This window comes from Condylura cristata, unplaced genomic scaffold, assembly GCF_000260355.1.
Source record: "Condylura cristata isolate star-nosed mole 26May11 unplaced genomic scaffold, ConCri1.0 scaffold00012, whole genome shotgun sequence".
NCBI lineage: Eukaryota > Metazoa > Chordata > Mammalia > Eulipotyphla > Talpidae > Condylura > Condylura cristata.
Window position 1 is genome coordinate 46,361,481 of NW_004567113.1, and position 13,168 is coordinate 46,374,648.

General features: G+C 35.0%; 1 protein-coding gene across 1 annotated transcript in view; it reads left to right on the forward strand.

The window, feature by feature from the left end:
• Positions 1-13,168, forward strand: part of DHX15 (DEAH (Asp-Glu-Ala-His) box helicase 15) — a 115,088-nt gene that overhangs the window by 88,759 nt on the left and 13,161 nt on the right. Inside the window, exons 4-6 of the mRNA XM_012724034.1 lie at positions 935-1,094; positions 2,630-2,848; positions 7,410-7,577. Of these exons, the coding sequence (XP_012579488.1) occupies positions 935-1,094; positions 2,630-2,848; positions 7,410-7,577 (547 nt within the window). The remainder of the gene's footprint in view (positions 1-934; positions 1,095-2,629; positions 2,849-7,409; positions 7,578-13,168) is intronic.

A 13,168-nucleotide genomic window follows, 5' to 3' on the forward strand; every position in this document is an offset into this window, starting at 1 on the left:
TGGCAGTGTTTTTTCTTTTCTATTCATGTCTTAATAAAAAGTAATCTCTCAGGTCATGCTATATACTGATGAAAGAAATGTGGTAGTTTACTGTAAATAAAAAAGACCAATGAGGAAAAATATACATGAAAATGGATTTGATTTGTTCACCAAGATTTTCATTAAGCTTAGAATGAAGACCAGGTGAAATAAAGATATTTTTTTGTTGTTGTACACTGTCAGTTTATTGAACTTACTGCTTTGACAGGTGGCATTAGCTAAAGAAAGTTCATTCATAAAAGACTGGGTAAAACTAATTCATGAAAAATAGAGCCAGTGTAGTGAGGTTATAAATGATGAAATAAGCATTTTATATTGCTTTTAAATTTGTAAATAAAATCATATGTTTGTACTATCTTTCACTTAAGTGGAGGTGGAGGGCCAGAGGTGGTAGATTCCAGCTTTAGTGTAGCCCTTTCAAAGACAAGCTTAAGTGTGTTGTTATTAAGTAAGGGTTTAAAGATAGGGGCATTTGCATGTCATACTAAAATGGTTTCTTGTTTTCTACAGGCTGAATATTTTTATGTCTAAAATTTTGTTTTAAAGACTTATTAAAGTGATGGGTTTGGCATTTGTGTGAAAGCATGTTATCGTTTCATTCTGTAATCAGGCTATGTTTTCTCAATGCATCTTAATATTCCAGTCTATTACAGTCATACTTGACAAGATTTGGTGATATGTCACTTGTTTGATTGCTGAATATTTTTTCTTGTAATTTTTTTTTTCCATGAGGCTTAATTTTGTAGTTGACTTTGAAAGAATAACATACTTTTGGGCACAGTTTACTATTCTCTGATATCATTGTATTTCAACTTAATGTCAGGAAGTTTTCTTTTCATATGCGTGGTATGAACCTTGATCATTCTGTTTCTACAAATGTTTTCTACAAATATAGGTATATGACTGATGGGATGTTACTTCGTGAGGCTATGAATGATCCCCTCTTGGAGCGTTATGGTGTGATAATTCTTGATGAGGCTCATGAAAGAACTTTGGCTACAGATATTCTCATGGGTGTTCTGAAGGAAGTTGTAAGACAGAGGTCAGATTTAAAGGTGAGTAATTTACTTCACCATTTAGTTTATAATACATATGTATGTGTGCATGCACGGTATTTATATTAAAATGGGTAACTTGCTCACTGTTCTAATTAACTAATCAAAAAAAATTGTGTTGTCTTTAAGTCTTAACTATACTTCTGCTTTAAGGCAGTACATTTAAGCCATATCTTTCCCATTTCTAACCCATCCATTTTTTACTTTTTAATGATTTACTAGCATGATATCTTTGTGACAATGCTGCTACTCACTACATCTTTGCCCTCTGCTGAAGTCTGGGTCTACCAATGCTGGAGAATGGAAGTAACTAACCCTGAACAAGTTCTTCCTCAGAAATGTATTTATTGAGCTTCATGACCTGCAGTATTGATAAGGACCTAAAACTTAGTGTCTATTGACACACTTTGGCCTTGAGGCTTTTAAGTTTCTGTTTTTCATTTTGTGTATTGTTGTTTATTCAAAATTGGACATCTTAGTATGTGTTTTAGAGGGTGTGTACACTTCATGCAGAAAAAATGAAATGAGTTTTTGCATATAAAAGTTAATGTGCTTTTAATCAGTGTATCTGAAGAAAGTTACATTGAGTACCTTCATTGATTGAACCTTATGAACTATTAAAATTTTAGAGAGAAAACAAAGTAGAAGTTAAGGACTCTGCAAGAGTATTTTATGGGAACACCTTAAAAGTAAGATTTAAGGTTTTAGTGGCATATATAATGCATGGTTTGCATACACAGATATGTAGCCCTGCAACTGAAGAACCCACTTATGACTGGCTTTTTATAACAGTACAGAGAGCCAATCTTTATTTATGAATTTTGCCCCTAAAGAAGTCATGTTTTAGCAGGGGGAAAATTATGTCTATCACTACCCCTCTCCTTGCTTCCCGTCCAAAATTTTCATCCTAATTTCCCCATATACAAAGTTTGTAGTATTGTGTTTTGGTAGATGTAGCAGTAGTAGTACTAGTATGATAGTGTCTTTTACTAATTCTTTTTATATAATATATGACTATAAATTTTGGTATTTTTGTGAAGAAGTTTAATTATTGGGTATGAGGTTATTTCTAATGGTTTTTAAATGTAAGTAATTATAATTCAGCTTTCTTGTATTTGGTTTTTAATCAGTTTATTTCTATGGATTAAAAAAATATTTATGCATACAAGAACTGAGGTGTAGGCCAGCAGAACAGGGGGCAAGAAGATTCAACAGAGACAAGAGCAGGGAACAGAATAGACAGAATAGGTGGATCTACTGAAGTACACTACTGAGGGGAGCAATGGATGAGACAGGAGATGTCTGCACCATGTGGAATCAGCTCCCTGGCTGGGCATCAGACTTGTGCCTCAGTGACTGGTGAAAGCTTGATAGTGCAGAGAGTAACCCCTGCACCACCAGGGAGACCCAGAATTTTTGGTTTCTTTGTAACTGATACATACATAGACCGGTAAACACTATTGTTTGCACTTTTCTTTAGGGCTACAAAAATATCCTTGAAGATAGCTTCAAATAATATACTGTTTTCATTTCAGGTCATAGTTATGAGTGCTACTCTAGATGCAGGAAAATTTCAGATTTACTTTGATAACTGTCCTCTGTTAACTATTCCTGGGCGTACACATCCTGTTGAGATCTTTTATACTCCTGAACCGGAAAGAGATTATCTTGAAGCAGCAATTCGAACTGTAATCCAGATCCATATGTGTGAAGAGGAGGAGGGTGATCTTCTACTTTTCTTAACTGGTCAAGAGGTACTGTCAGTATTTTTTCAATTATTTCAACTTTGGATTCTTTTATACCACTTTAAACTTAAGAACTTGGCTTGTATTAATTATACAAATTACACCCCATTTATTAAGTATTTCTTCACCTCATCTATACGTGAAGTGAAACTCCTTTTATGCTCTGATTACCTTTCTATACCATTAGTGTTTGTGTTGTATTTAATTATCTTAAGAATACTAACTGCTCTTACAATTTTAAGATTTCCTATTGTAGACTCAACTTTGGAGACATAGGTGAGAAAAGTGATAGTAATTTGACCTATCGCTGCTGTCAAATCAGGTTATACTCAGCTCATGGGTGAACTCGTATAACTCAAATGCCCACCCCTCAGTCAGAGTGTTTTATTTTGTCTTCATTACTCAGTGATGATTGGAAACAGTCACTGAAATTTGTTTCATTTTAAAGATATGGAGCAGAATTTTTTAAATTTGTTTTCAACAGGTTGTTTTTAGGTGTGCTTTGAAATTCTTGAGCAGCTAAATAAGTACAGGAATGGCTATCTGGATAAAACAGTTTCAGAAAATATTTTACTGGAGGTTTTCTTCGAGCTTGTCATTTGCTCTTACTGGCTTTGTGGAGTTTTCTGGACTGTGCTTCTGAACCACACATCACTTAGCAAACTTAAGAGATCTTGATTCATTAGGTCAGTTGGGGCCTGAGATTGCATTCTAGCAATCTAAGTTACTAACTTAGTAACTATTAGATTGTTATAATCTAACAATCTAGTTAGATGGTGTTAGAACTCTGAATGATTAGATTAAGTGGCAAAGGTTTCCAGAATAGTGCAGTTCCAGTACAGCTGTCTTCAGTGTTGGAAATGTCTATCTGTGCTGTTATGCAGGTGCCCACCAACAACGTAATGCTTTTGAATATTTAAAATGCAGCTGGTGAGAGAAGGAACTAAAGTTTTGTTTTCTGCAATTTATATGTTTTTACTGTTAAAATTTTATTTTTATTAAATGTAAACTTGAAGACAAGTTAAAAATCCTGCTCCATGTCTTAAAAATGAAACACATTTCAGTGAATCACTCCAATCATCACTGAATAATAAAGACAAAATAAAAACAAATGTTTTATTTGTAAATAAAGACAAAGGCTATGTAGCCCATATAGTATATGGATGGAAATTCTAAAGTATTTTGGCCCTGCAGTAAAATATTTGATGCCTACTGCAGAACATTTCTTTTTCTGAAGTGCACTACCTGCCATGGGGGGGTGAGTTTGTTACAACACAGCAAGTTCTTAGCCCTGTTCCATATTGGCTAAAACAGGTGTAATTTATGGGCAAAAGATCTTCATGTTCCTCAGGCTGTTGTTGTTGTTTTCTGGGGTATAGTTTAGTTGGTGTAATGCCTGTGGTACGCCCTAAACAACTTTGTTGAGAGATTGCCCTAGTTCTCAGATATCAAAATTAGAGAGCTGCTGTGGCTTTCTACCTACACTGACATGTGATCTTATTTGTGTGAAATTTCTTAGAGATCTCTGCTTTATCATACAAAATGCTATTTCATTAAGAACTTTAAGTCATTTTTTACCTTTGTATGTTTTTCATATTGTTAAACTGATAAGTGGTTTATGTCCCATTGACCATGACTTATTTGTAGAGCAAGTTTTTTTTTTTTTTTTTTTTTTTATCAGTACCATCTATGTTGTGGACTGATTCTTGTTGTGGGGTGCTTGTGCACTGTGGGACACATCTCTAGCCTCTACCCCGTTAGATGTTTTTTTTTTTTTTTCCTTAGTTGTGGCAACCAAAAGTTTGTGCAGACATTGCCATGTGTCCTCTGAGGGGTGCAATCATTCCCAGTAGAGGATCACTCTTGTTCTTTTGGGAAATTTAAACTTCCTCCCTACTTGCCTCCCTTTTTATGCATTTTGTAGAAGAATTTACATTTTGGAAGCAAGTATCATGCTTTTTTGATAGTGTATAAACAGTTTTCTGTAATGCATTATTGAGGCTGTGGAGGTATTCGTTTTGTCCCATTTATTGCCTGTCTCTAGTATCCTACTTGCTTCAAAGTGAGTAATTTTCTTTAATGACTGTTTTAAAATAGTCATTTGGTTCAGATAATCAAGCATGGAAATATCAGATGTCCTCATTGGTGAGGATCTAAAAGATCTTCTATGACTTCAGTTTCATATAGTTGATACTTGGCAACCTTCCCATAGCTGGGGAAAGGAGAGTAAGTCTCACAATTTTCCAGCATGTGCTAGAATATGTATCTCTTAGTCAAAGTGTTGTTGTAAACGCAGTTAGGTCTGCATGAGTACTGTTGCATTTTTTAAGTTCCCTTTAGGGAACTAGTCTTGAATTATGAGACCTTTGCAGTAGCAAAGAGTAATATGCCTTGTTTCATTATGTTCAATACAGCTGGCTTAAAGGTATGTAAAATACTGCTCTTCCCCACCTCTCAACTTTTGTTAATTTTACCTAGTTATTTAAATGGTAGAGTCTTGGGATTTTAATGCTGTCTTCATGAATTTGAAAACTATCCATAAAATGAATGATTAATTTAAAATTATTTTTAAAGCCATATTACTGTTTGGACCATTAAAAAGCAGTAATTCTGTAGTCATCTGGCCTATTTTGGGGAGCAGAAGATGCCAATTTTAAAAGGTAGAAGTTTGGGACAGGTTTGATTTCTAGAATGTTGTTAATTTTGCCGCTAATGCTTATAATTATTAGTATTTAGTGTTGCCCCGAATTCTTTGGGAAGGAGGCATATACACTGTGGAATTAGATAGTGATGATTGTAATTGAAGATGATAGTTTGTAGATGTTTGAAGATACTAAAACCCTTCAATCTTAAAGCAACACTTTCCTCTTTAATTTTGTTCAGTAAATGTCTTTAATAAGTGCTGTGTTCAGCCCCTCTTAGTAGGGTGCAGGTTAATTTACTGGCATGTTTATGCTCAGCATTCCGAGGGAAAAGTTTTTTCTCAAATCAGAAACTCCTGATTGCCACCATCTCTGTAGTGCTTAGAACTAAGCAGATATTTGCTTTATGCTGGGGAATGGCAGCGAGCTTTACAATTTTGCCTGTGGAAATTTGGTAAATTTTAGGGGATATTTCCATTATAGATTAAAACTTTGTGTTTAAAAACCTTGTTTAGCATAAAATCATGTGCAGAATGGGATTCCTCTTCCTCTTGTAGACATGTTTTTATATCCCCTACAGTGGTGGTTTTATTTTAGATCCTGTGTACATGTGTAGTGGACTGGTTAGACTAGACATAAGCAAAGTTGAAATTATCTTGTTAAAATTTTGGCATCTGCAAATCCATGATTTGGGGCACTTAATTTTCTAATATGTAAAATCTTGGTGACTTCTGATTATTAAATATATAATCATAAGTATGCTTATCAAGTATGTAGTCAAATAACAAAATTCAAGTATTCTGAACATTGGTATTGATGTTTTTCCTTTTTCTAATTTTAGAAAAGTCTAGTTTTGAACTTCATTTTTTTTTTCAGTATTTGAAAGATTAATTTTTTATTTGCATACCAGCAGGGGGCATTCTAATCTAGATTCAGCACTTGAAAGCAGTTTTTTTTTTTTTAAGTAAAGTTCTTGTTAATGTTTTCTTAAAATGAGAATAGCATTTTCCCCCCATTTTCTTTTAGATACTTTAGATCTCAAAGGGGTTAACATCAAATCCTTAATAGTAGTGTTCTGACACTGTTTTCAAGACCATATCTCTTATATTAGAAAACTAGTATTTATGAAGTAGATGGGAAGAAGTTTTTTGTTGTTGAAAAGCCAATAGCTTTGTATTGTTTAACTTGGGCAGAATTAAACCTTGATCTACAGTTATTTCAAGGAACATTTTTTCTCAATTAAAAGGAAAAGCATAGAATAAATTTATTTCATTACCTTTGTTTAATTGACCTATTTTCAGATAAAAATAATTTGTTGGTAAGGATAACATTGGGCTGTTCGTTGCACAGACTGCAGTTATTTAATTAACACACTTCCTAGTTTAACTGAAACTTCAGTAAAATGTAAAGTGTGTTCTGTTTACCTGCAGCTTATAACCACCTTTCTCAATCTCAATGTTCATTATGTGTCTCCCTTCAAATCTGGGTTTGAATGCAAATGCATTGGGATAGTTTTCTGTGGTAGGGTAAGGACATTTTTGAAAGATACTCGGGCTGGCCTATTTCTTTGAAATAACTGTGTTGATACTGTAAAGGTGATTGTCCTCATCAAAGTACAGCAAATCTTCCATATCATTGCATTAGTGATACGTGACATTAAAGCCTAATTGGCTGTTTAAAGTATCTAGCATATCGTGTTTGTTTTTTAGATTGTGAAAACTGAAAAGTTTATTGTGCTGTTAAATATTCCTGGGTGGGAAATTTCAATTTTAAGGTGATTTGTTTAAAATAAATTAGGATATCTGACTTGAAGAAAAGGGGTGTGAAATTACAAGGTGTTTGACAGAAATCAAAAGTTTCTTGAATTGTTTTGGAAATTCCATGGAATTCCTTGTATATTTGTTTTAAGACTCAAACTTATTTTGTAGGAAATTGATGAAGCCTGTAAGAGGATAAAGCGTGAGGTTGATGATTTGGGCCCTGAAGTTGGTGATATTAAAATCATTCCATTGTATTCTACACTTCCACCTCAGCAGCAGCAGCGCATTTTTGAACCTCCACCTCCAAAAAAACAAAATGGAGCAATTGGGAGAAAGGTAGCATATAAGTGTTCTCAAACATTTCATTAATTCTCAAAGGATTGTTGGTGAGATATCAAATTGAATTATAAAGGACTAAACTACGGTATATTGCGTGTGATATGGAGTGTATGTTTTAAAATAATCTGCTTTTCAAAACTAAAATCTGAAAAAATACAGTTAGCCTGAGCCTTGTGTATCTTACAAAACTTTCAGGAAGCTCACCATTGCTGGCATCACCCTCTCGTACAGAAAGTCTCAAAGTCTCTCCTGACCAAATGCAAGTTTGATTAGGAAGGTGGCCAAGTGCTGTCTTTATATTAACCCACTTAGCAAAACTAAACACTTCTTCATTGCTTTGGCTTCTTCCTTGAATTTTCTTGATAAGTAACCAATGTCTTGAGGTATGGATTGTTGACTACACAAACCCCTAATAATAGCAGTACCAGTGACCTTTTTAAAGTCTATCCGTTTATTAAGCCACATAATAACCATTGTTGTATTTTGCTAGATGTCTTAATCTCTTGTTTTGTTGTTTTAAAATGGGAATAAATAACTTAATACCATCATCACTTAGGGAGATGTCAAGGCTGAAAAGTGGTATGAGTGAGTAGCTAACATCTAAGACAAACACAAGCATAGCTGTCATAAGTTGGAGTTTGTGTAGGAAAGAAGACTTACCTGTAATATGTTAACTTGTCAAATTTAGATCTGTTATTTATTTCTTTAGGAATAATAGGCTTACAACTTTTGGGGGGATAGATATTTTTTAAAATAGTTTTGATAATTATGAAAAAGTTAAATCATGACTAATTACTTTCTGGTTTGTAAAAGTTAAATGAACCAAGTAAGCTCTTTCAAATTAGAAGAACTTTATGCACGGGTATACAACATCACCTGAGTGGAATATAAAATTAATAGGAAATTGGTAAGAGGAAAGGCAGCTTTTGAGTTTTTTATAGATCTGCAAGAAAAATGAAGATGGTCCGTATGTTGAATATTTATACATACATACGTGCACACAAACATGCATACAAACAAAACTGGCATGCAGGCCAAAGGTGTAGGGGGTAAGAAGATACACCAGAGACAGAGTGGGGAGCAGAACAGGCTGATCTGCTGAAATACACTGCTGAGGGGAGCAGCAGGGTCTACGTGCCCTTTGGGTCAGCTCCCTGGCAGGGCATTGAACTTGTGCTGTAGTGGCTGGAAGTTTCTTGATAGCGCTGAGACTTTAAACCCTGCACCATCTGGGAGGCCCTATTTTTGAATTTTTAAATTAGCTTGATGAATACATTAAATTTTTAAATTATTTTGTCTGGAACATATTAGAGTTAGAACATAGAGAATATTTTTCTCTAGTTTTTGTGCATTTTGAACTTTGGGCAAAATGTTAAGTTTTGCCCAATTTGAAGTTTTTTCAAGTGATACTAGTAGTATATCATTTTAGAGTTAAATTTGGGTTATTGAAAAGTACTGAGAGTGTTTTTACTGGATTTTGTGTCAGTGAGTATATACACTGTAAGAGTATACATAGACATTTTAATAATAATAAAGAGGAGCTGGGCCCTCCCTGTGGCACAGCTGTTTGGAGCGCACCACTGTGAAGTTAAGCTAAACCAAGTCGTGGCCACTTCAGTGCGAGTTCGATCCCCACCTTGGAGGTGATCCACATGGTGCAGCAAACCTCTCCTCTGTCTCGCCCTCTGCTCCCCACTGTGTTCTGGTTTATCCTCTTGCTGCTCTGGCCCCCAGATATAAATCCTTTTTTTTTTTTTTTTAAGTGGGATTAACACATCTTCCAGGCAGAGGATTTACTTTCTCTAGAAATCATATATGCCATGAACATCTGCATTTATTTTAATTTGGAAGGAGTGTTTTTATTTATCATTGAGTAAAACTGATGGATAGTAAGATGTGTTTGTCTTACACACATCTGAGCTCTTTGTTTTGCTTATTATTGGATTAGGGGAAATTTGGTTCAGTTGGGTGACAGTCTGACATGGCAGATTTTGTGGAATCTGTAACATAAGCCTATAAACTAGATTTTAGTTTTTAATTACTTTTCCATTCTTACGAATCTTTACTCGTTAAAGAGTAACAGCAACAGTTGATGTATGTGTAATAACAAAGGGAGATGATTGAGGTAACTGTCGTTGTCTGCAGGGTTTGAGCTTACCTTTGGGATCCTATCCTGGGCTTTTAATTCAGAATCAAAACCAAGTTTCACAATGTCACTTCATCCATTAGTGGTGGTTCATTCAAGTAAAACTTTAAAACCATTTGCTGTAAAGTCATACTATCTTTTTCTGTGAATCAACTTTATCTTAGGTTGAGAAGAGCACTGTCCTGGCCTCTCTGGATGATGCCAGAATGAGGGCAGGAGGCTTTGGCATGTGGTACATCATTCTCACATATGTGAGAACACTTTAAATACTAACATGCTTAGGTAAAAATGAGATTATTTTCTGGAATACTGGTTCATAGAATTGGAGCCAGCCATTCAAAAAAGCAGTGTATTTTTCATGCAATTAGGCTGTCTGAAAGAATAGGAATGCCACCTGTGAATACCTGAGGTAGCTGAAAGGTGAGGCACTGACTAGTAGAGAAGATGAGCAGGTGACCATAAGATCCAGAGGCTGGCAGCCCAGTTAGAACTGGAAGAAAGATTGAGTTTAGGGCAGGAGGAGGTAAGAATTAAGGCGCACATGGTTATATAGCATTGGCATTTTGGTCACTGTATTTCTAGTCTTTTTTCCTTTTAATGCCACAGCTTAATTATATCCTATTTACATAATTTTTTAAAAAAAAACAAAGCTTGGTTCCTGGTGAATTTATTAAATACTACTGTGCCGGTAACTAGCTGGAGCTTGCATGCAGGAGTCTTAATTGTCACTTACTGAGACACAAAGCTTCATAGTAACACATCAAGATTTACTGTCTGCTTTCAGTTGTATGAAAAAAATGTAATCCCTTTTTTGTTTTTTGGTTTATTTGTCCTAATATAGGCATAATAGCTAGCTTAGAATATAAGAAGTTTTGAAAGGTTTGGGACAAAAAATATTTTTAAGTCTGCCCAAACAATTTAATTCTGTATTACTTTATATTTGGATATCTTTTGTAAGGTAATTTTACTAAATTGTATTGATTTATGTAGCATTTACAGGCTTTGGGGGACTTAACCAACATCCTTTTTATAGTTACTGAGTTCCTTTTTTAGTGGACTTGTTTCACCTTTTTAATGGTCAGCGAGGTTCAGAATGCAATGTGTGTGAGGATAGATCACAAATCCATGCACAGGATGCCTGTTTTGATAATCCTCGTTTATTCGGGTATCTGACTTTAAACTAAAACTCCGATAGTTTTGTAGATGTATTAAAATGTGCTCATTGCGGCCCTCCCTGGTGGCGCAGCGGGTTAAAGCACAGCACTGAGAATCTAAAGCCGCTTCCACATGAGTTCGATTCCCGCCTGCCCCGGAGGTGACCACATGGCGTGGCAGACCTCTCCTGACCCGCCCGCTGCTCCCCTCAGCAGTGTACTTCGTCGATCTGCCTGTTCTGCTCCCCACTCTGTCTCTGGTGAATCCTCTCACCCTCCGCATCTCTGGCCTGTACCCCAGTTCTGTATGAATAAATAAATCTTTAAAAAAAAAAAAATGTGCTCATTGGTAAACCACTTCTATTCCTTCTTTGACTAAGGCTTATCATTGCTGTTTCATAGAGTTGGTATGTTTAAAATCCAGCAACTATTCTTTGATTTAATTTTCATTAATTTTGTTCATACAAATAGCTGGTTTTTCTGTAGCTTATTTTACAGTTTACTAATTAACATGGCTCAGCATACATTGCTCAATAAAAAAGAGAAATGACTCTCGTGGAAATGGTTCTATAGTTAAAGAGAGACTTAATGATCCTGACTCTGAAGATAACTTAGTGTGATGCTGCTGAGACATTTGCAAACAACTAAGTTAATGTCCTCACTGAATTAGACCCCACAGAGTTCCCCGGGGACTAAAAATCCAAACTAGTTTAACCTAAATGCATTATTAGGTCCAAATAGTATTCAAGTACAGCAGCTTGAGTACACTTGAGTTCAGCTTTGAAGTAGAATTTTTAAAATGAATTGAATTGAATTAGAAGGCAGGTTGTTGAGGAATTAAAGGGTGTGCCTATGTTAAAGTTTACTAATTTTAGCACATTTAGCAAAACTAAAATTGGCAGGAATGAAAAACTTTTTGCTATAGGGTTCATTCTATATTTGGGCTTACTTCCCTGGAATATTTCCGTGCGAGGCTTGAACATTTTTAAAGGCATGCTTAGTGCCAGGTTACAATTTAGCTTGTACCCTTTACATATATTCCCATTGGTACATGTAAGAGACCTTTGACAAATTCAGAATCACTTTGTGTTTCGGCCACTTTCAATAAGCTCAACATGCCATGTAGATTTCGAACAAGCTAAGCTTAAGACCTGCCTCATCCCATTACTATGGTTGCAAGCTTTGATCATCTTATTTATGTTTGTTTTATGGTGTGGGTGTGTTTTATTTCATCTTGGCTAGTATTTCTTTAGCTGGTAGACTCAGAACTACTGTCCAAGTGTACAATTTGGTACAAGAGTTTCCCCCAAAATCTACTGATGATTGCATCTCAAGAACTGTGACGTCAGTATGGGTGATTGATTAATCGTTTTATTATCTTAAAGGTTTTTGACCAGTTTATTTTTAATTCCTGAAAATCTCTTTGGTCTTAAAGTTTTACTCTCAAGTTTTAGAGTTTGACTTTGGATGGCAGTAGACTCTGCTGTAAATGTTTCATAATTAACACACCCTAAGAAAACATGTGTAACAAATATTTTACAGATAAAAAGTATTTTAGAGTAATGTATGGATTGTTCTAGTCAAGAGTTGATCACATCAAGAAATTTTTGTCACACTGAATGTACTGTGTTGTAGAAAAGATGCATGTAATGTTTTTCTCCTCAAATAACTATTAAGAGTTCTCTCCACTATCCTAGATTAAATACTTTGCACCCTAGACTTCCAGGAAGCTAGAAGATTTGTATACATACAGAAACATTTTAGTTATAGCAACAAAAGCTGGTTCTGTATAAAGGTCTTTCCACCTTCATTATCTTAATTCTTAGGAAACCTGCCTTAGCTAGAATAATAGGAGCAAGAAATTTTTAAACTTTGAGGGTGTTTAAAATCTGCTATGACTTAGTTATTTAGGTTGGATTCTGTTCTGTCACCCCTAGGTTGTCCCTTACACGATAACACAGTGATTTTCTAGAATAGTAAACTGAGCTTTTATTTCTCTAGGCTCACCTGTCAGTCCTGCCTTCCTGTGTTGTACATTTGCTTTGTTTCCAGTTATTGAATGTGTGTATCATCTAAATGTCCTGAAAATGTATTTCATTGACATTGAACTCTACCTGTAGTTGCCAGTACTCTGCTGATTGCATTGTTTTTAACAGACAATATGAAAAAGAAGCAGTTTTAGGCCAGAAAATATAAACTATTCTACTAGCACAATATTCTACTAGCACTTCACTGTTTTAAGTTTTTCAGCTACCTTGATTTACTAGTAGTCCTTTTCATTTCTTGTA